Source organism: Corylus avellana, chromosome 9, assembly GCF_965113065.1.
Source record: "Corylus avellana chromosome 9, dhCorAvel1.hap1.2, whole genome shotgun sequence".
NCBI classification, from domain to species: domain Eukaryota; kingdom Viridiplantae; phylum Streptophyta; class Magnoliopsida; order Fagales; family Betulaceae; genus Corylus; species Corylus avellana.
The window spans coordinates 22387163-22414309 of NC_142498.1; the positions used below are offsets into that span (position 1 = coordinate 22387163).

At 38.4% G+C, this 27147-nt stretch overlaps 2 protein-coding genes and 2 pseudogenes across 2 annotated transcripts; 2 read left to right on the plus strand and 2 right to left on the minus strand.

The window, feature by feature from the left end:
• The first annotated feature begins 1515 nt into the window (after positions 1-1515).
• Positions 1516-8601, plus strand: LOC132191080 (epi-neemfruitin B 7-O-acetyltransferse L7AT-like; annotated as a pseudogene).
• Positions 8602-12903: 4302 nt separating this feature from the next.
• On the plus strand, positions 12904-14517 carry LOC132190127 (epi-neemfruitin B 7-O-acetyltransferse L7AT-like). Its single transcript, XM_059605021.2, has one exon. It carries the CDS (start codon positions 12923-12925, stop codon positions 14291-14293), a length of 1371 nt encoding a protein of 456 aa, XP_059461004.1. The 5' UTR covers positions 12904-12922; the 3' UTR covers positions 14294-14517.
• A 7602-nt stretch (positions 14518-22119) lies between these two features.
• On the minus strand, positions 22120-23478 carry LOC132191081 (epi-neemfruitin B 7-O-acetyltransferse L7AT pseudogene; annotated as a pseudogene).
• Positions 23479-24779: 1301 nt separating this feature from the next.
• LOC132191082 (uncharacterized) lies at positions 24780-26490 on the minus strand. Its single transcript, XM_088510824.1, has 4 exons — positions 26460-26490; positions 25304-25757; positions 25123-25209; positions 24780-25047 (listed from the first exon to the last, which is right to left on the minus strand). The coding sequence occupies exons 1-4, from the start codon at positions 26488-26490 to the stop codon at positions 24780-24782; spliced, it is 840 nt and encodes a 279-aa protein (XP_088366950.1).
• Between the last annotated feature and the right edge of the window lie 657 nt (positions 26491-27147).

Sequence of the window (27147 nt, forward strand, 5' to 3'; positions counted from 1 at the left end):
TTTCTTTTCCATTCGGATCAGAAATAGGAAATATTCTCCTCTGTAACATTTTTTCTTATTCGATTAAAAAAAGAAAAAAAAAAAAAAAACTCCGTGTCCTTGCACTGCTTGTGAAAAGCCTGCTCTTTTTGACCAATGGTCGAAAAAAGCAGAAATGGAAAATATCTTCCTCTGTAACTTTTTTTCTTTTTTTTTTTTTAAAAAAAAACCTCCATGTACTTGCGCTGCTTGTGAAAAACCTGCTCTTTTCGACCAACGGTCCAACGTGATCAGCTTCTCATTCAAGGAAAGTTGAAAATAGAAAAAAAATAAAAAAATAAATAAAAAAGAGTATCTAAAGTAGGTTGAAGCTCAATTTGGACCCGTTCTATAGATATATAAACCGGCCAACGTGTACGTACGTGAACCAGTCTTTCATGGGCTACCTATATCCTATTATTCCTATTCAACCATAATCAATATCCACTTCCAAGCATATTCCTCTTTTGAACTTCCAAGCATCTTCCTCTTTTGAACATCGACCCCTGATGGACCTTTTTCCAAACTCCTAACGAACCTTTGCACTCTTGATTTGATTTGATTACTCTAAATTATGGAATTTAGTTACTTTAATTAAGAGATTTATTTACAGTTGAAATTTCCAAATATAAATTTTTGAATATTTTCGAACCACCGTTTTCTAAAAACGCAGTCTGAACTGAACCTTTTCTATCGAAGGGCGAAAATGGAATTAGCAGACAAAGTTTTGTCACAATCTGATTAATGTTTTACTTTTACACTTTAAACTCGATCTAATCCACTATAAAGGATAGAGTCTAGTGGTCAACTTATACCTTGTGATTTTCCAAGTCAAAAGTAAAACATCTGTTGGTCGACCCCAACACGATCAGATGACAAAACTTTGTCGATCTGCTAAAATTTTCTTTACTCGATCGGCCTTCCCTCCCTTTTCATTCGTTTACTTTGTCAATTCCACTTTCTTCCTTAGATAGAAAGTTCAATTCACACATACCCTGTCTGTTTTCCCATTCGATTTTAATATTGCCGAATCTCTGGTTGGTTTTGTCATGCCGTATGATCAGAAAAGGAAACTATATTATATTACATGTTGCTTAGAAAAACAGAAGTGAGACGGCCTTCAATACTTGGAAGTCTTGAGAAAATTTTAATCATATAATAATTGTGTAAAAAGTTAAATAAATCATACAAATGATGTTATCTGCCGATCTGCATGCGTATATATTTTAAGAGAGTTGACGATATATATATTGACGTCATCACAACCGTCAACCATGCTCGATCGGATTGGTGTACGTATATTAAATTTGGCCAGTAAGCGCATGGTTGCATTGCCATAATCGATGATTTTGATGATTGGCACTTTGGGTTTTGGAGGTTATGCCCTTTAATTAGTCGTTATAACTGAGGTTACTTAATTGCGCCGTTTGAGAAAAAAACTTGCCCTTTTTGGCCACAATGATTGAGCTCCCTAAATCTCCCTGTAGAAAAGCTGAAATGGAGGTGGAAATTATTTCCAAAGAGTGCATCAAACCCTCTTCTCCAACTCCCCCTAACCTGAAAACCCACAAGCTCTCCTTCTTGGACCAGTTCCTCCCTACCATCTATGTTCCCATAATCTTCTTCTATCCCATGAATCAAACCACAGGCCATGTTGTTGCTGATATCGTCTCTCAAAGATCACAACTGCTAAAGCAATCCCTATCAGAAACCTTAACTCGATTTTACCCATTTGCTGGAAAAGTCAAAGACAACCTCTCCATTGACTGTAATGACGAGGGGGTTTACTATGTGGAGGCCCATGTACAGTACTGTCATCTTGTTGAATGCCTCAATCAACCAAACCCTGGATTATTCTACCAATTTGTTCCCCGAGAGGGCCTTGGGAAAGAGGCAACAGCGGGAGATCAATCATGTTGCTATGATACAAGTGAGCACCTTTGCATGCGGCGGTATTGCCATTGGTGTCTTTATTTCCCACATGATCGCTGATGGAACTGCCACGAGTGTCTTTCTCAAATTAAGGTTGGGGTGCCACGGCTTACAAGACCCGTGAAGCTGTTTGTCCTAAATTTTGATGCCCCATCCATTTTCATACAAAACGATGGATACGGTAGAGAAGAGTCTTATACCTGTTTGTTCAATCCCTTCTTCAAATCAGGCAAGTGTATTTCAAGGAGAATTGTGTTTGATGCCTCGGCCATTGCATCCCTCAAGGCCAAAGCAACAAGCCCAAGCGTACAAAACCCCACAAGAGTTGAGGTTGTCTCGGCCCTCCTATGGAAATGCATCATGGCTGCTTTTAAGGCCACGTCCGGTATCCAAATGCCTACTTTTATTGTGCATGCGGTGAATTTTCGACCCAGAGCAGTTCCACCATTAGCAGAATATTCTATGGGAAATTTATTTTGGTCAGCATTCGCATCATGCACAACTGAGGTGATGCAGCGGAGGTTAGTAGTGAACAAGAAAACAGCAAGTAGAAGGGATAAATATTTCTAAGATTGTGAGACTATCACAAGAATCAAAGAAACCTTCTCAAATCAATAGATGCTATCTATAAATTTAAGGGAAAAGTGATGAAGAAACTCAACTCTGAGTATTCTTATTGAGAAAACCAAATAAAATCATAAACTGAGTTTGCTAGAGGCTATAAGCATGTATTTATAGCCTCCAATACTCCTAATACTACTAGAATACGGAATAGGGACTTTCAAAACCCTAATCCCAACAAAATAAGGAAAGAAAGTCGTTTTACAGCGAAATAAATGCGGAAAAGTAACATAGGCGCCCCGAGTGCGCTCGATCGCAGGTAACTTGCGATCGATCGCACTTCCAGAGGCTAGGTGCGCTCAATTATGCGATCGATCGCTGAAACAGGGGCCATCGGTCGCAGTTCCAGGAACTCCATTCTCCAACACAGGGGAACTGCGATCGATCGCAATCAGGGTGCGATCGATCGCACTTCCAGGGACTACTTCTTTTGCTGCGCGAGTCTGGGATCGTGTCACCATCTTCTGGGGCGTCTTCACACACTTATCCATTCCCGTCTTCTTCATGAAGTCCCATACACTTCGGTCTACATCATCCTCCCCAAGTTGGAGAGAATTCGCCCTCGAATTTGCATCCTCGTCCGAAGAATCTTCAGTGAACGGGACAAGGTGTTTGACATTAAAGACATCAGACGTCTTAATATGGCTAGGCAACTTCAAGCGATAAGCATTTGAATTGATTTTCTCGACAACCTCGACTGGACCAATCTTGCGAGCCGCCAACTTGTTGTATTCTCCCACCGGAAACCTATCTTTAGTTAACACGGCCCACACGAAATCTCCCTCCTCAAATTCGACAGCCCGGCGCTTCCTATCCGCATCCGCCTTATACTTTGCTGTGGAGGCTTGTAAATTTTGAGTGGTGAACTGGTGACCCTCTATGATCTGGGCTACTAAATCTTCGGCCTTACCATGAGGTCGCTTCAAATCCGGAATAGGTGCCAAATCCAATGGGGCACGAGGATTACTCCCATAAATGATTGTGAATGGGCTAAGGCCGGTACTCCGGTTAGTGGAACGGTTGTAGGCGAACTCGGCTTGGAACAATTTCTGGTCCCACGACTTGAGGTGCTCCCCTACCAAGCTCCGAAGTAAGGCTCCTAGTGAGCGGTTGACGACCTCTGTTTGCCCATCCGTCTGTGGATGGTAGGCGCTGCTAAAGTCAAGCTTAGTACGAGACAAGTGCCACAAACATCGCCAAAAGTGGCTAAGGAACCGTGTGTCTCGGTCAGAAACAATGGACAATGGTAGCCCATGTAGGCGGTAGACCTCTCGAAAATACAATTGTGCCACATGTACCGCATCGGCTGTTTTCTTACAAGCAATGAAATGCACCATTTTAGAGAATCGATCAACAACCACAAAGATAGAGTCGTTACCTCTTTGGGTCTTTGGTAAGCCCAGCACGAAGTCCATGCTCACATTGGTCCACGGCCCCTCTGGAATGGGAAGGGGCATATACAAGCCAGCATTGGTAGCCGACCCCTTGGACACGTGACAAATTCGGCAATTTTTCACCAATCGTTCCACCTCTTTCCTCATGCTCGGCCAATAGAACTGGTCCGCCACCAGTTGTAGTGTTTTATCCCGCCCCATGTGCCCCTCATTGTGGCGTTCTTGGATAATCTTCAAGCGCAGGCTGCCCTCAGGAATGCACAGTTGAGTACCTTTGAAAAGGAACCCATTGTACAAACCAAAGTCGTCTCTGACCCCCGAGGAGACCTCTCTAACAATGGGACCAAAAAACGGATCAATAGACAAAGAATCTTTCAATAAGTCAAAGCCTAGTACCTCCGAACTCATGGCGGTCAACAGAGATGATTTCCGGCTGAGGGCATCGGCCACTTTGTTCAAGGTTCCCGACTTGTGCTTGATTGTAAATGAGAATTGTTGGACAAAGGCAGCCCATTTAGCATGTCGGGATGATAACTTATCTTGACTATGGAGGTGTTTGAGGGCCTCATGGTCTGAATACAAGATGAAGTCATTGTAGGCAAGGTATGAGCTCCAATGTTTCAGTGCTTGCACCAATGCATAAAACTCAATATCATATGTGCTATAATTAAGTTGTGCATTCTTCAATTTCTCACTGAAATAAGCCACAGGCTGGCTCTTTTGGCTGAGTACCGCCCCAATGCCGATCTTTGAGGCATCACAATGTAACTCAAAGGGTAAGTCAAAGTCCGGAAGGACTAGTAATGGGGCTGTAGTCAATTTTACCTTGATCAACTCAAAGGCGGTAGTTGCAGCGTCACTCCACACAAATTTTCCCGCCTTCATACACTCCGTAAGAGGTGCCAAGATGGTACTAAAATTTTGAATAAAACGCCGATAAAAAGATACTAACCCATGGAAGCTACGTACCTCATGAAGTGTTGTTGGGAGAGGCCAATCCCGAACTGCTGCGACCTTGGACTCGTCCACCGCCAACCCATCTTTGGACACCACGTAGCCAAGGAAAAGAACCGAATCGGCCATGAAAGAACACTTAGCCGGTGCCGCGTAAAATTTTTCTCTGCGCAACACATCGAGGACCTCCCGTATATGTCGAATGTGTTCCTCCGCGGTGGAGCTATAGATGAGGATGTCATCAAAGTAGACGACTACAAACTTCCCGATGAAGGGGCGGAATGCTTGGTTCATCACCCTCATGAAGGTGCTAGGAGCATTGGACAACCCAAATGGCATCACCAACCATTCATAGAGCCCTTCGCGCGTTTTGAACGCAGTCTTCCATTCATCGCCAACCCGCACCCGAATTTGGTGGTACCCACTCTTCAAATCCAGCTTTGTGAAAACCCTTGCCCCACTCAGTTGATCCAATAAATCATCCAAACGAGGGATAGGAAATCGGTACCTCACGGTGATTTTATTGATGGCTCGGCTATCTACGCACATCCTCCATGTGCCATCCTTCTTAGGCGTGAGTAAGGCGGGGACTGCACATGGGCTTAAGCTCTCCCGAATATGCCCTTTGACGAGAAGTTCTTCCACCTGTCGCCTCAATTCTTCATGCTCCTTAGGACTCATGCGGTAATGTGGGCGGTTGGGAAGACTAGAACCGGGCACCAAGTCGATTTGGTGTTGAATGTCACGAAGGGGTGGAAGCTCCTTGGGTAACTCTACCGGGAACACATCGGAAAATTCGTCTAACAAACCCGTGACCGTAGTCGGAACTACCTCCGTAGAGCCACACTCCTTGCCATATAAGAGATACACACAATCCGAATCGAGCATCTCCTTAATGAACTCATGCTTAGCTAGCAATGTTTGACCCGCCCCTTTAGAAGGTTTGGAATCTTCTTTCGAGTTTGGAAGGAGAGTAAGTTTGACATTATCCACAAAAAAACTATAGGTATTCTTCCTCCCGTCATGATGAGCACTCCGATCATATTGCCATGGCCGTCCGAGTAATAAATGGCATGCATCCATGGCCACCACATCACACCATGTTTCATCTTTATACTTATTGCCAATTGAAAAATTCACAAGGCAACGTTTGGATACTATTACCTCGTTTCCTTTCTTAAGCCACTCCAAGCGGTACGGTGCCGGGTGTGTCTCGGTCCCAAGGCCCAATTTCCGAACCGCTTCCTCCGCTACTACGTTCTCACAACTACCCCCATCAATGACAAGCTTGCACCCTTTGCCCCCAATTGTGCATGTTGTCTGAAACAAATTATGGCGTTGGCCATCGTCGCTCTCCGCCTTCCGGGGTGTAAAACACACCCTCCGAAGCATTAATAGAGGGCTGTCATCCCCGGTGACAAATTCTTCATCCACCCTACCATAGTCGTCGAACACCGCTTCATGCTCATCCTCCTCTCTTGGTTCTCCGAATGTGTCTCCCGAGTCAATGAGTAGCCCCTTACCATATCTTTCTCCTTTGCGGCAATCCGCCATCCGGTGGCCCGGTTCTCCACACTTAAAACATTTAGGCCCATTGGATGTTGCAGCTCGAGTCGGGGGCCCCATGGTGGTTGGGGTACGGCCTTGGTTTGGGGCGGGAGTGGTGCTGCGTGCCGTGAAAGGCCCACTTGATCGGTTTGTGCTGCCCCCAGTCCCTCGACCAAATCCTCCAAAGGACCCTCTAGATGCCGTCCTTTCCAGCAATAGTGCTCTTTGATGGGCCTCGGACACGTTAGGGGGATCAAAGAGGTTTAGGGAATCCTGAATTTGTTGGCGCAAACCTCCAATGTATCGTGACACTAATTGGTCGTTTGTTTCGGCTAGATCCACGCGAGTGAGGTACTTGTAAAATTCTTCCGTATACTCATCCACGGACTTCGAACCTTGGCTCAAATTTTGCAGCTTTTGATACATGGTTCGGGTGTAATTGTATGGTAAAAAGGCCGGTCGCATATGCTTCAACAATTTATCCCAACTGTTGATTTTCTTCTTGCCCTGTCGTTCCCTTGCTTGCTTCAATTGTTGCCACCATGCCGCTGCTCTTCCCCGGAATTTGGTTGCGACCAAAGAAACTCGTCGATCCTCGGGCACCCCTTTGAAATCAAGAATTTCTCCAACTGCTGCTATCCAATCCAAAAATTCTTCGGGTTGAAGGCCCCCGTGGAATTCTGGAATATCGAGTTTGAAACCGCTCTCCCATCGATTGGCATAGGCTTGTACATGGGGTTGATGGCCATGTACTCGGTGCCCTGCAAAAGGGTTTCCAGCTTCATTCTCCGTACCTTGTTCGTCTTCCCCATCCGAGCCAGGCGGTGGGGGTTGGTGGCGACGCTCACGGTGGAACTCCGGATTGGCCAACCGAGTATTGGCGGTTGCAAGTTGTGCCCTCAATTCTGCGATTGTGTCCTCCATAAGTTGCCATTGTGCTGCCGCTTGTTCTCCACGAACTGAGTCCTCACGCTCATACACGTTCTCCAAATTTGCATAGCGGTTACCCCTTCCTCCTCTTGTGTTTGGTGCCATGGAAAGAAACTTGGGCTCTGATACCAACTGATGCAGCGGAGGTTAGTAGTGAACAAGAAAACAGCAAGTAGAAGGGATAAATATTTCTAAGATTGTGAGACTATCACAAGAATCAAAGAAACCTTCTCAAATCAATAGATGCTATCTATAAATTTAAGGGAAAAGTGATGAAGAAACTCAACTCTGAGTATTCTTATTGAGAAAACCAAATAAAATCATAAACTGAGTTTGCTAGAGGCTATAAGCATGTATTTATAGCCTCCAATACTCCTAATACTACTAGAATACGGAATAGGGACTTTCAAAACCCTAATCCCAACAAAATAAGGAAAGAAAGTCGTTTTACAGCGAAATAAATGCGGAAAAGTAACATAGGCGCCCCGAGTGCGCTCGATCGCAGGTAACTTGCGATCGATCGCACTTCCAGAGGCTAGGTGCGCTCAATTATGCGATCGATCGCTGAAACAGGGGCCATCGGTCGCAGTTCCAGGAACTCCATTCTCCAACACAGGGGAACTGCGATCGATCGCAATCAGGGTGCGATCGATCGCACTTCCAGGGACTACTTCTTTTGCTGCGCGAGTCTGGGATCGTGTCACCATCTTCTGGGGCGTCTTCACACACTTATCCATTCCCGTCTTCTTCATGAAGTCCCATACACTTCGGTCTACATCATGAGGAGATAGAGTTACCTAGGACGGTGTGTAAGCTGAGAGAAGCAATAACAAAAATCGATGGCGATTTTGTGAAAAGCCTTCAAGGTGATGGAGGCTTTGCCAAGCATTGTGAGCTTGTGAAGAAAATGGTTGGGGCATGGTGCAGCAAGCTCTAGTGGAATGAATTACATTGCGTTTACAGTTGGTGCAACTTTGGTCTCCGTGACATTGATTTCGGATGGGGAAAACCGATGTGGGTAAGTTCCGTTGGTGCCAGCAGCAATTCGGAGGACGTGTTCTCAAATATGGTCGTGCTAATGGACACAACATCCGGCAATGGAATAGAAGCGTGGGTGATGTTAGATAAAGAACATATGGATGCATTAGGACAAGACAAGGAACTCCTTGCTTTCGCTTCCTTGGATCCTAGTCCCATAAACTAGAAAAATGATTTTTTATTTTTTTTAGGGTTAAATACTAAATACCGCCATGGGGTTTTACAATTTTATTTTTTTCTCCTTAGAGTTTCATTTTTATCATAGGAGGTCCCTGTGATTTTGATAATAGACCAAATTAGTCTTCCATCAGTTGACCGTTAGTTGATTTAACGGAATTTCACGTGGACTAATCAGATGTTGACACATGGAACTTACTTAATTTTTTTTTTTTAAGAAAAAAAAAAAAAGAAAAGGAAAAAAAATGGGGGTGGCCGAAATCACTCCCAGTGGGTACTGGGGGTGACCGAAGCCACCCCCAATGGTGGTTGGGGGTGGTTTCGGCCACCCCCTTGGCTCCAACGGGGTGGCTTGGGTACTGGGGATGGCTCGGCCACCCCCATGGATCCAGCCAGACAGGCCACCCCCATGGCCAAAGGTGGCCAACCCCAAATGGCTAGCCACCCCCAATTTTTTTTCCTTTTCTTTTTTTTTTTTTTTTTTTTTTTTTTTTTAAAAAAAGAAGAAGAAATACATTTTTTTTAATTTAAAAAAAATTTAACAAATTAAGTAGGTGCCATGCGTCAACATCTGATTGGTCTAAGTGGAATTTCGTTAAGTCAACTAACGATCAACTGATATAAGGACTAATTTGGTCTATTATCAAAATCACATAGACCTCATGTGATAAAAATCAAATCCTAGGGAAAAAAAATAAAGTTGTGAAATCCAGGAAAGTATTTAGTATTTAACCCTTTTTAATTTTTATTTTTTCACCCTTGACTGTCGTTGTCCAGTGATCGATGTAGGCTTGATCATGTTGATCAACAAATTGTCTATTATCATTCTACTTGTTACAATATGGTGATCAACAAATAAATGCTTAAAATACTGCCTCAACTCTCTTTATATATATATATATATATATATATATATATATATATAACATCATTACACTTACCCCCTTCAAAATGACTACCCTTGATGAAATGTCTCCCAAACATTTAATTTGGCTAATGTTACGACCGTTGAAATCCTCTTTTTGCCCTTAAAATGAAAAAAAAAAACAAAAAACAAAAAACAAAAAACAAAAAAACAAAAACAAAAACAAAAACAAAAGCAAAAAAAACAAAAAACAAAAAACAAAAAAAAAAACTAACAGACAACAAGGCCGTGGGTCTTTTTTATCCTTTTATTTTTTCTTGATTTAAAAAAAAAAAAAAAAATTGCAAGATATTTTTGTCATTTTAGGAGCAAATTAAAAGAGGACATTGAAATCCCAACCTTAAATAAGTTTTATACATTAATTAAATAAAAAAAAAATCGGAAAAACATTACAAATTATATGATAAATTGATGGGAGTAAGTGTAGTTTATCCAAATTTGAAATATGTAGGGCGGTCAATTGCATTAATTTTGGGACATTTTCTGTCTAATTAAATTGCTCTAACAAGCACCAGAAGTGAAATATTCTGCATTTATTTGTTGTCTTCCCATGATCTAACAAGGAGAGGGTATTTATTTGTTGGTAAACATGATGAAGCCTAAATAGAAAATAGAAAAAATATAAAAAAAGAAAGAAAGAAAGAAAGCCATGATCATGCCACGACATCGTAGTACAATGATCTTTACAGGTAAGAAATACAATTTTCTATTCTATGGGACTAGGATCCAAAGAAGCGTAAGCAAAAAGTTCCTGGTCTTGCTCTAATATAGACATATCTTCTTTATGTAACAAAACCCACTCTTCTATTCCATCGCCGGATCTTGTATCCATTAGATATATCCTACGTTGGAACACGGTGTCCGATCGAATCATTGCTTGAACCAACAATGCTTACCCACACCGGCTTTCTCCACCCAAAAGCAATCTCATAGGCACCAAAGTTACACCAACTAGTAAACTCAATGTAATTCATTCCACAAGAAAATGTCATGCTTGAGACTGCTCTAGTCCTTGCTTTCACAAGTTCCCACAGCTTGAAAAACCCTCTATCACCTTATAGGTTTTTAACAAAATCAATGTTGACTTTCGTTTTTGCTTCTATAGCCTTGCTCACCATGCAAGCTAAATCCACTACAAATATTTTCACATTTAATAACATTTGAATAGTGTAACTATTCACACATTAGTCATTACTATTCACATGTGAATAGTATATTAGTAACACTATTCACGAGCCACTATTCATGCATGAACACTAAAACATATCAAAATTTGAAAATATTGGCACCCAAAGTTTGCGTTTAAAACAACCACCCATACTCAAAAACTTCAAAAAATTTTACTTTCACCGACACACATAAAACTTTTTAAAAAATAAAAAATAAAAAATGAAAACATAGGTGGCTACCCGTTCCAAATCGGCAACCACACTTGGGGGAAGGGGTGGCCCCTCGAACCACCCCAGATGTCCCTGGGGGTGGCCTTTCGGGCCAGCCTCCACTCCAACGAGGGGGTATTTTCGCTAAAATTGGATTGAATTTGATAGAATCATTTGTGAGTTTTCCGCTAAAATTGGATAGAATCATGTGTGTGCTATTTCCATTCCTAACATATAAAGTCTTGGTTTAAGCTTAGGCCACCATTGACTTTGTTAGAAATTTGCAATGCTTAACACTAATTGAAGGTTTAAATCAAAAGATACTTTCTTGTATGCATGAGGATATCTGTATTTGACTAAGAAGTATTTAATATCACAATCCAAGAGCATCAACAATAAGAGTTATTTTAGCTACTAAAAAACTCATCTCTTTTATTTTACCTACTCATTTTTCAATACATACTACACCAGTGGTCACCAATTAATAAAATTTTGAGATATGATAGGGGCTCAATTGAATCCCATATAAGACCCAATTTTTGTAGACATATGTTTTGATTTTGAGAAATGGTAAATGCACAACTTTGGCCAAATTTTTCTCTTATGTGGTTATTTTTTTTTAACAAAACAAAAAAAAAATTCTTAAGCAATAACATCCTATGTGGTCATTTCTTTTATAAAAAAAAAAAAAATGGTCTTTTTGTTCATAATAATGACCTTTTTTTTTTTAAAAAAAAAAAAGACCATTTTTATGAAGAAAAATACAACTTTTTTTTTTTAAAAAAAAAAAATACCAGAAAAAAGGGACTACATATATAAGATGTTATTGCTTTAGAATTTTTTTTAAAAATTTTTAATTTTGTTTTTCAAAAAAAAAAAAAAAATAGAAAAGTTGGGTCAAAGTTATGCCAAAGTTGTGCCAAAAAGTTGTGCATTTATCATGCATGGACTCTTTAATTTTTATCTCTTTTTAAAAATTTTAATTTAAACATGACACAACTCTTACGAATTTATACCACATAAATAAAAGTTGGCTCTAAATAAAGCTCAATTCAGCCCCTATGGTATCTCTACAAGTTTTAGTTTTAAGCGTAGTTGATCAAAATAGTAAATACAGTAACTCCTGCATGGCTTTAGCATTCTTTCGTTCCTTTTGTATTAATGAAATTAAGGCTAAGCTAAGCCAACCTAGCTATCATAGCCAACATTGACATGACAACTACCTGGCCGGATTTGCACACTCTAGCTAGCTAGGCTATGATGATATTGGGTGGCTGAATGGGCGTTGTATTATATTAATGCAAAGCCAACCCGCATGGTAGCTAGCTAGGGGGCTTCCATAGATCGGCCCATCACCCTAGCTATCAGGCTCAATAATTGTTCACAAATTTTGGCAGCTTAGGTTAGATTACTACTTATTTAAAAGTTTATATTAATCGTAAATAATAATTTTAATTATTTTTTTAATATTATAAAACACTCTTCTTTACAAGTAAACTCAAACACCATATCAATAAATAAAGTTTAACATATGAAATATTCAATTAAAATGATTGATAAATTACAAAAGTATATATGGTTCCAATACAAGATTCTTACTCTAATTAATACCACGTTAAATTATCATATATTTTAAAATTTTAAACTGACAAAAATAATATAGATTCAATCTTACAACGAAGTGATTGCATGTAACCAAAGACTTTGTTGTGCATGTATTTATGAGGTTTGTGTCTCACATTAAAAAAATATAAAGAAAAATAGTCGTTTATATATTTTAGTGGACCCAAGTCCATTAGCTTAGGATTTTAGGCTAAAATTGCCAAATTCTTGACTTTTATGATTGGAGCATTCATGGCTTTAATTTGCTAGCTGTAATGTAAGAATCAGATCGATATCCTCCATTTTCCTCTACTCAACGCTTGCCTATTTATAATTGACATACTTGCCTGCTTGTGAAAATTATCCTTTTGTTAGCCTAATTTCCATATCGTATTGAAGTAAAGATGAAAATGGAGGTTGAAATTATTTCCGAAGAGTGCATCAAACCATCTTCTCCAACACCCCCAAACCTAAGAACCCACAAGCTCTCCCTCTTGGACCAGTTCATTCCTTCCCTTTATATTCCTATTATCCTCTTCTATCCCATGAACCAAAGCACAAGCCATGCTGTTAATGTTGTTGATATTGTCTCTCAAAGATCACTCATGCTAAAGCAATCCCTATCAAAAACCCTAACTCGCTTTTACCCATTTGCTGGCAAAATCAAAGACAATCTCTCCATCGATTGTAATGATGAGGGAGCTTTGTATTTAGAAGCTCGTGCAAATTGTCTTCTTGTTGACTACCTCAACCAGCCTAATGTTCCCTCATCATTGCAAACATTTCTTCCCCAAGAGATCTCTTGGAAACAGGCAATTGCGGGAGATCATGTAGCTATGATAAAGGTGACCAGCTTTGCATGTGGCGGTATTGCGATTGGTGTCCTTGTTTCGCACATGATCGCTGATGGAACTGCCATGAGTGTCTTTCTCAAAGGTTGGGCTGCCAGTAGTGCTCATAAGGATTGTGAACATCTGTGCCCTAATTTTGATGCCCCATCAGTTTTCATACAAAGCGATGCATTCTCTAAAGAAGCAGCTATGGCGGCTTTTTCCAAGTCCTTCAAATCAGGCAATTGTATTGTAAGGAGATTTGTGTTTGATGCCTCAGCCATTGCATCACTTAAAGCCAAAGCCACCAGCTCAAGCGTGCAACACCCAACAAGAGTTGAGGTTGTGTCGGCATTCCTATGGAAATGCACCATGACTGCCTTCCAGGCCACTTCTGGTATTCAAAGGCCAACCTTTATTAGCCATGTAGTGAATTTGCGTCGCCGAGCAAATCCGCCATTCACGGAATCTTCCATGGGAAATATAATTTGGGGAACAGACGCGTTATGCACGGCTGAAGAGATAGATTTAGCTTGCATGGTGAGCAAGCTTAGAGAAGCCATAATGAAAATCAATCCTGATTTTGTAAAAAGCCTACAAGGTGATGGAGGGTTTTTCAAACTTTGTGAGGTTTTCAAAGCAAGGACTGGAGCTCTCTCGAGTATAGAATGTTCTGGTGGAATGGATTACATTGCGTTTACCAGCTGGTTTAACTTTGGTTTATATGACATTGATTTTGGGTGGGGAAAGCCGATGTGGGTAAGCACTGTTGGTTCAAGCAACGATTCGGAGGCCATGTTCCCAAATACGATAATTTTAATGGATACAAGATCCGGCGACGGAATAGAAGCATGGGTTTCGTTAGATAAAAAAGATATGACTATAATAGCACAAGACAAAGAACTTCTTGCTCTCGCTACTTTAGATCCTAGTCCCATAGAATAGAAAATGGTATTTTTCACCAATAGAGTCAAGTCATAGGCTAATAAGGAGTAAATCTTCAATTTTTTTTTTTTTTTTTTTTTTTCTGCCCTTGGAGTGAGAGTCCATGTTTTAGAAGTCAAGACCCAATTGATCTTTTATGTAATCAGTAGTCTGTTGTTCTTCTATTTAAAGGAGAAACTATCAATAATAAAGGATCGATGATGGTTGATTACTATCTTAAAACATTTTATTTGTCAAAAGATTTAGGTTCCCTCTTATATTATGTTACTAGTGGGTTCACATAAGTGGTAGGGAAACGTACAAGCTCTCCTCTTCCTTTTGGACCAAATCTGTCCTTCCATCTATATTGTGATCTTCTTCTATCCCACGAACCAAAGCATAAGCCATGTTGTTGTTGATATTGTCTCTCAAAGATCACAATTGTTAGAGTAATGTTACAAGTCCATCTTGTGTCCTTCTTGAATCCCTCCAAGAATAATGTGACTATTAAAATCACCATTAGATTTGTGATTGATCATTATTGAATTTTGATCAAATGGTAATTTTAATAGTCACATCATTCTTGCAGAAACTCAAGATAGACACAAGATGGACTTATAGAATTACTCACTATAGCAATCCTTATCAAAAACCCTAACTCGCTTTTACCCATAATCCATATGTAAACTGTCATCTTGTTGATTGTTGAGTGTCTCAGCTAGCGACAGTAACCATTTGGATTTGGGCCTTATACCCACCATCATTATTTGGTTAGATCCGACCCAACATAGTCCTACCTTGGAACCTCCATCTTTTCCTAATTTTTCTAAGACATTTTCACTAGAAAAATTTAAAATTAAATTATAATAAAAACCCTAACCATAGCCCGGATTATAAGTTAGTAAATTATAATTTAATAGAACTCATATCGCTCGAAACCAACTTTATGTTCATTGATATGTCAAGCAAATCAAGTGTCTCTTCTCGTTTTGTTTGCTATTTTTATGTAGAGACATACTTTTTGGAAAGCTCTCCAAACTCAATGGCATGACAACGCAATTATGTTTGCACCAACCTGCGAGGGTCGGTCATAAAATGCTGAAGGCTTGTCGCTGAAGACAAGATTAAAAAGATTAAAAAGAACAAATAAATCATGCAGACGATATTGTTATTGCCAACCACTCCTTTTAAATTCATGTTTCATGTTATTTTTAAATGTATGACAATCATATAATAATCTACTAAATAACATTAGTCAATTTAAATATTCAAATTTTAGTTGAGGAAACCACTCCTCGAAATACTACAGTTGGCACTAGTGGTAGTGGTGCGCGCCTTCGCACGCAGACACTGAGTTGAGAACTCGAAAGCCTTTTTATTTTTGTTGTTTTGTTTCCAAAATTAAATTGAATTTGTATACAAAAAAGCAACAACTGGAGTCACACGTACATAATAAGAGTAACAACCAAGGACTGAAACTAAAAGAAGGAAAATGGCCAATTTACACCTAAGTCGTAATAATTAATTAAATTATTTAACTTTATAATTAAATTTACATGTCAAATTTTGTTGCCTAATTTTTTTATCATTAAGATGCTGCCACTTATGTTTATAAGATAATATATATAGATTTTTCTGTTTTTGAGCCACCATTTAAAAAAAATGCAGTCACAAATGAAACAGAGGGAGAGTATATATGTGTGAACTGAGCCTTCCATGGATGGAAGAAAATGGAATTAGAAGACAAATTAAAGTTTTGTCACAATCTGATAGCGTGGGGTCGAGGACTCGAGCCCGAGATGTTAATATTTTACTTTTACACATTAGACTCGATCTAATCCATTATGAACCCTACTAAACGTGCAGAACACCAAATAAAAATTGCATGGCCAATGGGACAAGGATAGAGTCTAGGGGTTTAGTACTTTTACCTCGCGATTTTCGAAGTCAAAATTAAAATATCCTGCGTTATTTATTTGTTGTCTTCCATGATCTAACAAGGAGAATGGTATTTATTTGTTGATAAACTTGATCAAGCCTAAATAAAGAATAAAAAAAAAATAATAATTAAAATTAAAATTTAAAAAAAAAAAAAGAAAAAAAAAAGCCATGAGCACGTACGACATAGCAATACAATGATCTTCATAGGTAAGAAATACAATTTTCTATTCTATGGTACTAGGATCCAAAGAAGCGAAAGTAAGAAGTTCTTGGTCTTGCGCTAACGTACATAGTCATATATTCTTTGTCTAACAAAACCCATGCTTCTATTCTGTTGCCGGATCTTGTATCCATTAGATACATCTTACTTCGGAACACCGTTTCCGAATCGCCGTTTGCACCAACACGGCTTATCCACATTGGCTTTCCCCACCCAAAATCAATGTCATAGGCACCAAAGTTACACCAACTAATAAACCAAATGTAATCCATTCCACAAGAAATGCCAAGCTTGAGATTGCTCTAGTCCTTACTTTCACAAGTTCCCAAAGCTTGAAAAACCCTCAATCACCTTGTAGGTTTTTAACAAAATCAACGTTTACTTTTGTTTTTGCTTCTCTAAGCTTAGTCACCATGCAAGCTAAATCCACTACAAATATTTTCACATTTAATAACATTTGAATAGTGTTACTATTCACATGTCACGAACCACTATTCAAGCGTAAACAGTAAAACATATCAAAATTTGAAAATATTAGCACCCAAAGTTTGCGTTTAAAACAACCATCCACACCCAAAAACTTCAAAAAAATTTCACTTTCATCCACACACATAAAACTTTTTAAAAAATAAATAAATAAAAACACAAGTAGCTACCGGTTCCAAATCGGCAACCACACATGGGGGAAGGGGTGGCCCGCGAACCACCCCATAGGTGGCCAATGCCACCTCCGGCCACCTCTGGGGTGGCTCGCGGGCCACCCCAGATGGCCTTGGCAGTGGCCTTTCGGGCCAGCCCCCACCCCAACGAGGAGGTATTTCCGCTAAAATTGGATTGAATTGAATAGAATCATTTGTGAGTTTTCCGCTAAAATTGGATAGAATCATGTGTGTGCTATTTCCGTTCCTAACATATAAAGTCTTGGTTTAAGTTTAGGCCACCATTGACTTTGTTAGAAATTTGAAATGCTTAACACTAATTGAAGGTTTAAATCGAAAGATACTTTCTTGTATGCATGAGGATATCTGTATTTGACTAAGTATTTAATAGCACAATCTAAGAGCATCAACAACAATAAGAGTTATTTAGCTACTCAAAAACTCATCTCTTTATTTTGTCTACTCATCATTTTTCAATACATACTACACCAGTTGTTACCAATTAATAAAATTTTGAGATATAATAGGAGCTCAATTGAGTCCCATATAAGACTCAACTTTTGTAGACATATGTTTTTTTTTTTTTAGAAATGATAAATGCACAACTTTGGCCAAGCTTTTTCCTTAAGTGGTCATTTTTTTTTTCAAAAAAAATATATATATATATATATAAAAAATAAAAGTCTTAAGCAATAACATCCTATGTGGTCATTTCTTTAAAAAAATAAAAATAAAAATAAAAAATTACCATTTTTATGAAGAAAAATACCATTTTTTTTTTCTTTTTTTTTTTTAAAAATGGTATTTTTCTTGTTCTTTTTTTTTTTTTTAAAAAAAAAAAAGGACTACATATATAGGATGTTATTGCTTTGGAATTTTCTTTTTTCTTTTTAATTTTGTTTTTAAAAAAAATAGAAAATAAGAGAAAAGTTGGGTCAAAGTTGTGCCAAAAAGTTGTGCCTCTATCATGCATGGCCTCTTTGATTTTTATCTCTTCTTAAAAATTTTAATTTTAAACATGATACAACTCTTATGTGACTTTGTACCACATAAATAAAAGTTGGCTCTTACTTAAATAAAGCTCAATTGAGCCCCTATCGTATCTTTAAGAGTTTTAAGCGTAGTTGATCAAAATAGTAAATTCATTAACTCCTGCATGGCTTTAGCATTCTTTAATTTCGTTCCTTTTGCATTAATGAAATTAAGGCTAAGCTAAGCCAACCTAGCTATCATAGCCAACATTGACATGAGAACTACCTGGCCGGATTTGCACACTCTAGCTAGCTAGGCTATGATGATATTGGTTGGCTGAATGGGCGTTGCATTATATTAATGCAAAGCAAAGCCGATGTGGGTAGGCATTGGTGGTTCAAGCAACAATTCGGAGACCGTGTTCCTAAATGCGATACTTTTAATGGATATAAGATCCGGCGATGGAATAGAAGCATGGGTTTCGTTACATAAACAAGATATGACTATATTAGCATAAGACAAAGAACTTCTTGCTCTCGCTATTTTAGATCCTAGTCCCATGGAATAGAAAATGGTATTTTTTTACCTATAGATTCAAGTCGCAGACTAATAAGGAGTAAATCATTTTTTTTTTTTTTTTTTTTTTTTTTTTTTGCGCCCTTAGAGTTAGAGTCCCAGTTTCCCAATTGATCTCTTATGTAATCAGTTGTATGCTGTTCTTCTCTTTAAAAGATAAACTATTAATAATAAAGGATCGATGATGGTTGATTACTATCTTCAAACATTTTATTTGTCAAAAGATTTAGGTTCCTCTTATATTATGTTACTAGTGGGTTCACATAAGTGGTAGGAAAACTTACAAGCTCTCCTCTCCGTCTTGGACCAAATCTGTCATTCCATCTATATTGTGATCTTCTTCTATCCCACGAACCAAAGCATAAGCCATTCTGTTGTTGATATTGTCTCTCAAAGATCACAATTGCTAAAGCAATCCTTAGAAAAAACTCTAACTCGCTTTTACCCGTAATCTGTATGTAAACTGCCATCTTGTTGACTATTGAGTGTCTCAGCTAGCGACGGTAACTATTTGGATTTGGGCCTTATACCCACTATTATTATTTGGTTAGATCCAACCTAGCATAGGCCGACCTTGGAACCCCCATATCTTTTCCTAATTTTTCCAAGACATTTTCACTAGAAAAATTTAAAATTAAATTATGGGAAAATTAAACTTTACCCTCCTAAAATTGGCAGGGATTTTCAATTCGACCTCCAAAGTTTTAATTTTTGCAATCCACTCCCACAAAGTTTCAATTTTTTTCAATTCAGCCATTCTGTCAGTCAAAGCCGCTAGCTATGACTGGCGGAACAGTAATCGCGTGCGTTGCACGTAATTACTTATGCCTTTTTGTACTCAAAATGCCCCCATCCCAATAGACTCTCACTCCTTTGTTTGCCGACAACGACCCAGCTCTCAGCTCTGATTTCCACTCCATCTCGTCGTGCACGAAAGCTAGGATGTAGCCGTCATCCTCTTTCTCCGAACTGGGGCTACTTGGAAGGAACAGAGGCTCACCACCATTCCTCTATTCTCCATAGATGTGCTTCCTTCTTCTTTTCATTGAGTCACTAATTTAAATTCATGATTATCCTTATGTACCTTGTGAGTATTCATCTCGCATTGTACATATATAAGTTTAAGTATACTCACTAAAACACTTAGGCCCGAGCTTCAAGATAATCTTTCCCATTAAGTCTAAAACAAAGGGAATATTCCCTATCATTTTTGTTCTCTAACAAAGGATTTGTATTCCTTCTTGAAGCGAGTGTTCTCACAATGCTACATGCGATTACCCAACGTATCGAGGTTATTTCAACTGATGAAAGGTCTCACTTTTTGATACATCAAAGTAACCTACACATCACATATGAGTCCACGAACTCCTCAGGATTTAGAGCTGAGAACGTCTACATCAAGGTCTTCTATTGTTTTTCTATTTGTTTGGTGAGAAAATGAAGAAAGTGCTAGAAAAAAAAAATGGGAAAAGTGAAGAAATTAAATCAATTACAGTCAGGTCCAATCGATTAAATCAATTCCAGTCCACCAATGGATTAAATCAATTCCAGTCTACCAATCAAAAAAACTTGGACAAATTTATGTTGATTTAATTAAATCGATTAATTTTTTTTTTTTTTTCCATCAACCAGTCAAAGCAATTTCAATCCAACATATTAAGCGGACCTCTGTTTGGATGCTGAGAAAACTTGGAGAAGTGAAGAAATTTTGATATTGAATGCTTACTTCTTTTTTTTTTCTTTTTTAATCTGAGCCGCTTTGACCATCAGAACCCACCTTGTGGTTCTCGGAGATGAAGGTGATCATGAAGCTCAAGAGCAACATCGAACCCATATGTTTTGCTTCACAGATGAAGCCTGCAAATTGCAAGCAACTGGTGGAGGCTTAGTCTCTCAAAACCGTCTGTTTATGTTGAGAAGGTTATGAGAAGAATTGCGAAAAGGCCCAGCTTCACAAATTGACCTTCCTGTTCTGAAAACAAATATAAGAAAGGTCAATTTTTACCTTTCTATAATACCATGATAAAGAGTTTAATAGGTTATGAAAAGACTCTCAGCCAATTTGTGAAGCAGAGAGGCTCAGCTTATGTTTATGGATTTGACGACACCTAGGAGGAATGGAAGGACGAGATGGTTGGGATTGTCAAGGCTTTGCATCAGAAATTGCCCATTCAGATGAGGGTAGTTTTTGGTAATTGATTTGATGAGGGTGGGGACATTTTGGGAAAAAAAAAGGCAACAGTGATCACGTGAATCGCACGTGACCACTGTTCCGTCAGTCAAAACAGCTTTGATTGACGGAATGGTTGAATTGAAAAAAATTGAAACTTTGTGGGGGTGAATTATAAAAATTAAAATTTTGGAGGTCGAATTGAAAATCGCTGCCAACTTTAGGGGGTTAAAGTGTAATTTTTCCTTAAATTATAATAAAAACCCTGACCATTGCACGAATTATAAGTTAGTAAATTAAAGTTTAATAGAACTGATCATATTGCTCGAAACCAACTTTATGTTCATTGATATGTCAAGAGAATCAAGTGTCTCTTCTCGATTTGTTTTCTATTTTTATGTAAAGACATACTTTTTCGAAAGCTCTCCAAACTCAATGGCATTACGACACGATTATGTTTGCACCAACCTGCGAGGGTTGGTTATAAAATGCTAAAGGCTTGTCACTGAAGACAAGATTAAAAAGAACAAATAAATTAATCATGCAAACGATGTTATTGCTGACCACTCCGTTTAAATTAATGTTATTTTTAAATGTATGGCAATCATATAATAGTCTATTAAATAATATTAATTATTTTAAATATTCAAATTTTAATTGAGGAAATCACTCCTTGAAATACTACAGTTGGCACTAGTGGTAGTGGTGCCTTCGCGCGCAGACATTGAGCTGAGAACTCGGAAGCCATTTTATTTTTGTCCTTTTGTTTCCAAAATTAAATTGAATTTGTATACAAAAAAGCAACAATTGGAGTCACACGTCCATAATAAGAGTAACAGCCAAGGACTGAAAATAAGAGGAGGAAAATGGCCTATTAGAATCCTCTCTATTTTAAATGAACTGGATAATATCCAGTTAGTTATAGTGGATGTGTATTATTGTTTTTTCACTTTTTGAGAGAATAAAAATATCCCTACTAACTGAATATTATCTAGTTCATTTGAAATTGAGAGGATCCTAATTCGTATATAGAACACCAAATAAAAATTGCATGGCCAATGGGACAAGGATAGAGTCTAGTGGTTTAGTACTTTTACCTTGAGATTTTCGAAGTCAAAATATTAAAATATCCTGTGTTATTTATTTGTTGTCTTCCATGATCTAACAAGGAGAATGGCATTTATTTGTTGATAAACATGATCAAGCCTAAATGGAGAAAAGAAAGAAAGAAAGAAAAAAAAAAAAGCCATGATCATGCCACGTACTACATAGCAGTACAATGATCTTCACAGGTAAGAAATACAATTTTCTATTCTATGGGACTAGGATCCAAAGAAGCGAAAGCAAGAAGTTCCTGGTCTTGCGCTAACATAGTCATATCTTCTTTGTCTAACAAAACCCATGCTTCTATTCCGTTGCCGGATCTTGTATCCATTAGACAAATCCTACTTCGGAACACCGTTTCCGAATCGCCAGATGCACCAACAAGGCTTACCCACATCGGCTTTCCCCACCCAAAATCAATGTCATAGACACCAAAGTTACACCAACTGGTAAACCCAATGTAATCCATTCCACAAGAAAATGTCATGCTTGAGACTGCTCCAGTCCTTGCTTTCACAAGTTCCCACAGCTTGAAAAACCCTCCATCACCTTGTAGGTTTTTAACAAAATCAACGTTTACTTTCGTTATTGCTTCTCTAAGCTTGCTGACCATACAAATTAAATCTATCTCATCAGCCGTGCATAACGCGCCTGTTCCCCAAATTATATTTCCCATGGAAGATTCCGTGAATGGCGGATTTGCTCTGCGGCGCAAATTCACTTCATGGATAATAAAGGTTGGCCTTTGAATACCAGAAGTGGCCTTGGAGGCAGTCATGGTGCATTTCCATAGGAATGCCGACACAACCTCAACTCTTGTCGGGTTTTGCACGCTTGAGCTGGTTGCTTTGGCTTTAAGGGATGCAATGGCTGAGGCATCAAACACAATTCTCCTTACTATACACCTGCCCGATTTGCAGGGCTTGGACAAAGCCGTCATAATGGCTTCTCTAGAATACGCACCGTTTTGTATGAAAATCGATGGGGCGTCAAAATTAGGACATACAACTTTTTCACATGCCTTACGAGCAGTGGCTGCCCAATCTTTGAGAAAGACACTCAAGGAAATTCCATCAGCGATCATGTGGGAAACAAGGACACCAATGGCAATGCCGCCGCATGCAAAGGTGGTCACTTTTATCATAGCTACGTGGTCTCCTTCAGTTGGCCGTTTCCATGATTCTCGGGGAAGAAATTTTTCGAAGGATGGGATATTAGGCTGGCGGAGGCAATCAACAAGATGACAATTTAGATAAGCCTCTAAATAAAACACCCCCTCGTCATTACAATCAATGGAGAGATTATCTTTGATTTTGCCAGCAAATGGGTAAAAGCGAGTTAGGATTTCTGATAAGGATTGCTTTAGCGAATGTGATCTTTGAGAGACAATATGATCAACTGCAGCATTATTGCTTATGCTTTGGTTCATGAGATAGAAGAAGATGACAGGAATATAGCCGAAAGGACTGAATTGGTCCAAGAGGGAGAGCCTGTGGGTTTTCAGATTAGGGGGCGTTGGAGAAGAGGGTTTAATGCACTCTTTGGAAATAATTTTGACCTCCATTTTCAGCTTTCTTTTCAAGCAGATCTAGGCATGCATGCAGCTCACTGTCGCCAAAAAGTAGCAAGCTTTCCACAAGCAGCGCAAGTAGATTCTACTTTTACTCGATTATTTTCTCTGTACAATCCGATGTTCAATTTATACACAAACTACGTCGTTCGCTTTAGGAATTTAATTACATAAATGAGAGTCTGTGCATTGAATCATTTGTGGTAGGTGGTGTGATTGGCGCATGTTTGATGGATTGGCGCTACTTGTTTCCATATTCGATCGGTTAATGTGTATGTTATTGTATTTTATCATGGTGGATATGGCCATAAGAGAAAATGGTAGTAAAATCATGGCAATTATGTTACAATCTGGAGGTGGATTTGAACCTTTAATTACTAAAATATAGTAAAATATAATTTTCACAGTTAAATGATAATAAGAAGATAAGAACTTATAGACAGAGGAATCTAAATGAACCTATTATAATTACAATAATCAAATACAATCTGGGAGATAAATATCAATCATAATTAGACTTGAGTTGCTTGACCAATTAATCTTTATCAATAGAACAGATGGTGATGTTTGCAGTACTGTTGGTATTCTTATCAATCTGATATGATAGGTTAACACCTTCGTCCTACATAGAATGCAATGGAGCTAAGGCCAAACAAACCTGATATGTGAAACCTTTAATTGGAGGGGAACCTAAAGCTCATCATTATTGAAATTTAGGCCACCTTTTTGCTGCATTTTTTGAAATTTCTCTTCATTTTTGGATCCGGGGTGATGAAGTGTGTTTTAAATGGGGTCCTTCAGCAGCATGACTGTCACTCTTCCCTATTCTTGATATCATATTTAGCTCTCAAAACATTTTAAAACCATACGGAACTTATAAATTGGTAATAACTAATAATTATTACAAATATACAAAATCACTAAAAGTGATTTTGCATTTTCCACCAAGCCATACACAAAGAAATATGCATGCATGCAGTAGCCACTTTGATAGCGTCTATCTATCATAGCTAGGCGCATATATATAGGAAAATGGCTAATTAAACATTTAGGCAATCTAACTCAACCCTATCCTCTCATAGTTTCAATTCTATATCACTCTAAGGGCCAATAACTCAAACACTCCATCTTGTGGAGAAAGAGAAAAGATTGAATACTTTCCAAAAAAATTCTAAGTTTCATTGGGCATAGAATACAGATATACACAAAATCAGTCAATTATTTTGCTTTCTCTAGTTAATGGTAGCAACTGTGGTATTTGCCTGTAGTTTCACGGGAGGAGGCCTGATAAGATCTTAGTAACCTCGAAAAAGAGCCAAGAATAAACCATACCCAGTTATAATGATCTTCTTAAGGATAATCCTGTCTGGGTCAATACTTCTCAGTGAACCAAAAGCTGCAACAGAAGGGGCAGCAGCAGCTTCAGCACTCTTCAGGACTATCAAGGGAAGCGGAGGAAAAGAAATTGGGGCATAAATAGAAGCCACAGAAAAACGCCCTGCATGGAGAAACCTCTCCATCTTGTGCTTGTCTGAATTAATGTTGTCAGTAGAAAATATAGGCCTGCAAAGTGATGGGAAATGACCTCAGAACTTAAGATTAATAGATCCTACAGTGAACAGCCTTATAAAACACTACCTAGCAACAAATTGGCGAAAACCGACATGGAACACGAGTTCTTCTTTTGCTTTAATAGGAGCACTATATGTATCATGCTTCTTTATGCTGCAAAACATAGACAATTCATGAGACTATGATCAATTAGACGACTAATTCACAACTGGCAAAGTGAGAATGGAGACTGCAAAACAAAATATACCTGAAATGAAGGACAGACATCTTGGACTCATGCTGAAAAAGACCGCTCGCTATGACAGGCATTGTCTTCGCCAGCGAGCATAATTTGCAAGCAACACCGTTTGATACTTCCTTTATATGCAGCCTTACGTATGAGCTAACAGGTACACAGTCATCCCAGTTTTCTTGCTGCATATCTAAAGCTTTAGCAAGAACAAGTTTCTGTGTCCTTGCAAAATTATCAAATGCAAAAATTCTGGCATATTCCGGAGGGAGAGATTCCTGATATTCGTTCAAGAAAATATTAGGAGAGTTCTTGATATTCAGAGACAATGTAGACCACCATTGCAGAATAAGAAGAATGTTACTTTTGAGTCCCTGCCAAGAGGAGGTCCTAAAGGACTTGAGGCCTCTATACTTTGCAAATCGTTTTCTAGCAGGAATATCTAACAGTGTATCCACTTCATCAGGATTTTCTGAAGGATAACAAGAAAGCATGAAAGAAAAAATGTATATCAGCAACTAGAACAGGATAATCTCCAAGAAAATTCTTTTTCAAAGATCCAATATACTATATCTCATTCATCTCGAGCAAGTGCAACACCATGTAAGCAACATGTGTTCATAAGAGTGTGCATTAATCTGCTGCTTGTCAAAAGTGACTGATACAGGCCTAAAAAATCCCTAATTTATTTTTCTTTTAGTTTTGCCTGATCATTCGTGTTTCCTTCTTTTTCTCGCTTCTGCTATATGGACCTAAGCTACTGATTCAGGCTTACATCACCAAGGACCCATCTATTAGTAACAAAAAGATAGAAATGAAAACAAGTCACTTTTCCCTCGATAGTCACCAAAGAAATGAACTGGTCCCCTACTGCACAGAAAAATCTTACCTAAGAAAAGCCATACTTTGAGATCCACTTTAGTATTACTTATAAAAATAAAAAATAAAAAATAATTTTAGTATGGTATTGGTGGTGTATACTTGGGTTGCGCCTTTGTGCTTTTTAATGAATTTGTAATTACTTAACAAAAAGTATGGTATTGGTCGAACAAAAGATAACATAAATTTCCTAGAACATCCTTTACAATGTACATAATTTAAAAAAATAAAAAAGCAGAGAAATAAAATGAACATAAGTAGGCAGATTCACTTTAATTAAGAGTAATTCAATCACTTGAAGCATTTGCACCCAAGTTACTATACATTTTTCTGGCTATAAGGTGACAACTAATCACTGCTGATTCAAGAAGTACCACTACACAATCAGGGAAAAGATTATTACCCCCTCATCTTCAGCATGTGCATTTTTTATATTTTGAATCTCACCCTGTATCTGCTCCCTTGTCAACTTCTCATCGTCCTGCATCACAGATTTACATTATAATATTGACAAAAAGATTTACATTATATGAAGACAGATACAAATTCTAGAACCCAGCTTCAAAGGTCTCATGATTCTAGTAAAAAAACAGAATTTTGTTTACTTTTATCGCTGGAGAAGATAGAAACAGCATGGAATTTGCACCTTGACACCTTTAAGTGGTTAACCAAGTCAACATAGGCTGTGTCCCCAACAACGGAAATGAATCAATGCATCTATTGCGTATTAAAACTCACCATCATCATTGAATGAACATCGGTTTCTTCATCAGAGTCTTTCAAGTTCAAGGAAGCTTGATCATCATCAAGGTCAAAATTCTTACTGCCCTTTTGATGTAGAAAATCACTCTCTTGTTCATCCAATACCATTCCATCATCACCTTCATCATCACTATCTGAATCCTCTTCATCTGTATTATCCACAATCCAAGCAGCCTGCAGTACATAAATAAAGCCCATGAGTCCATTACTATCAGAATTAC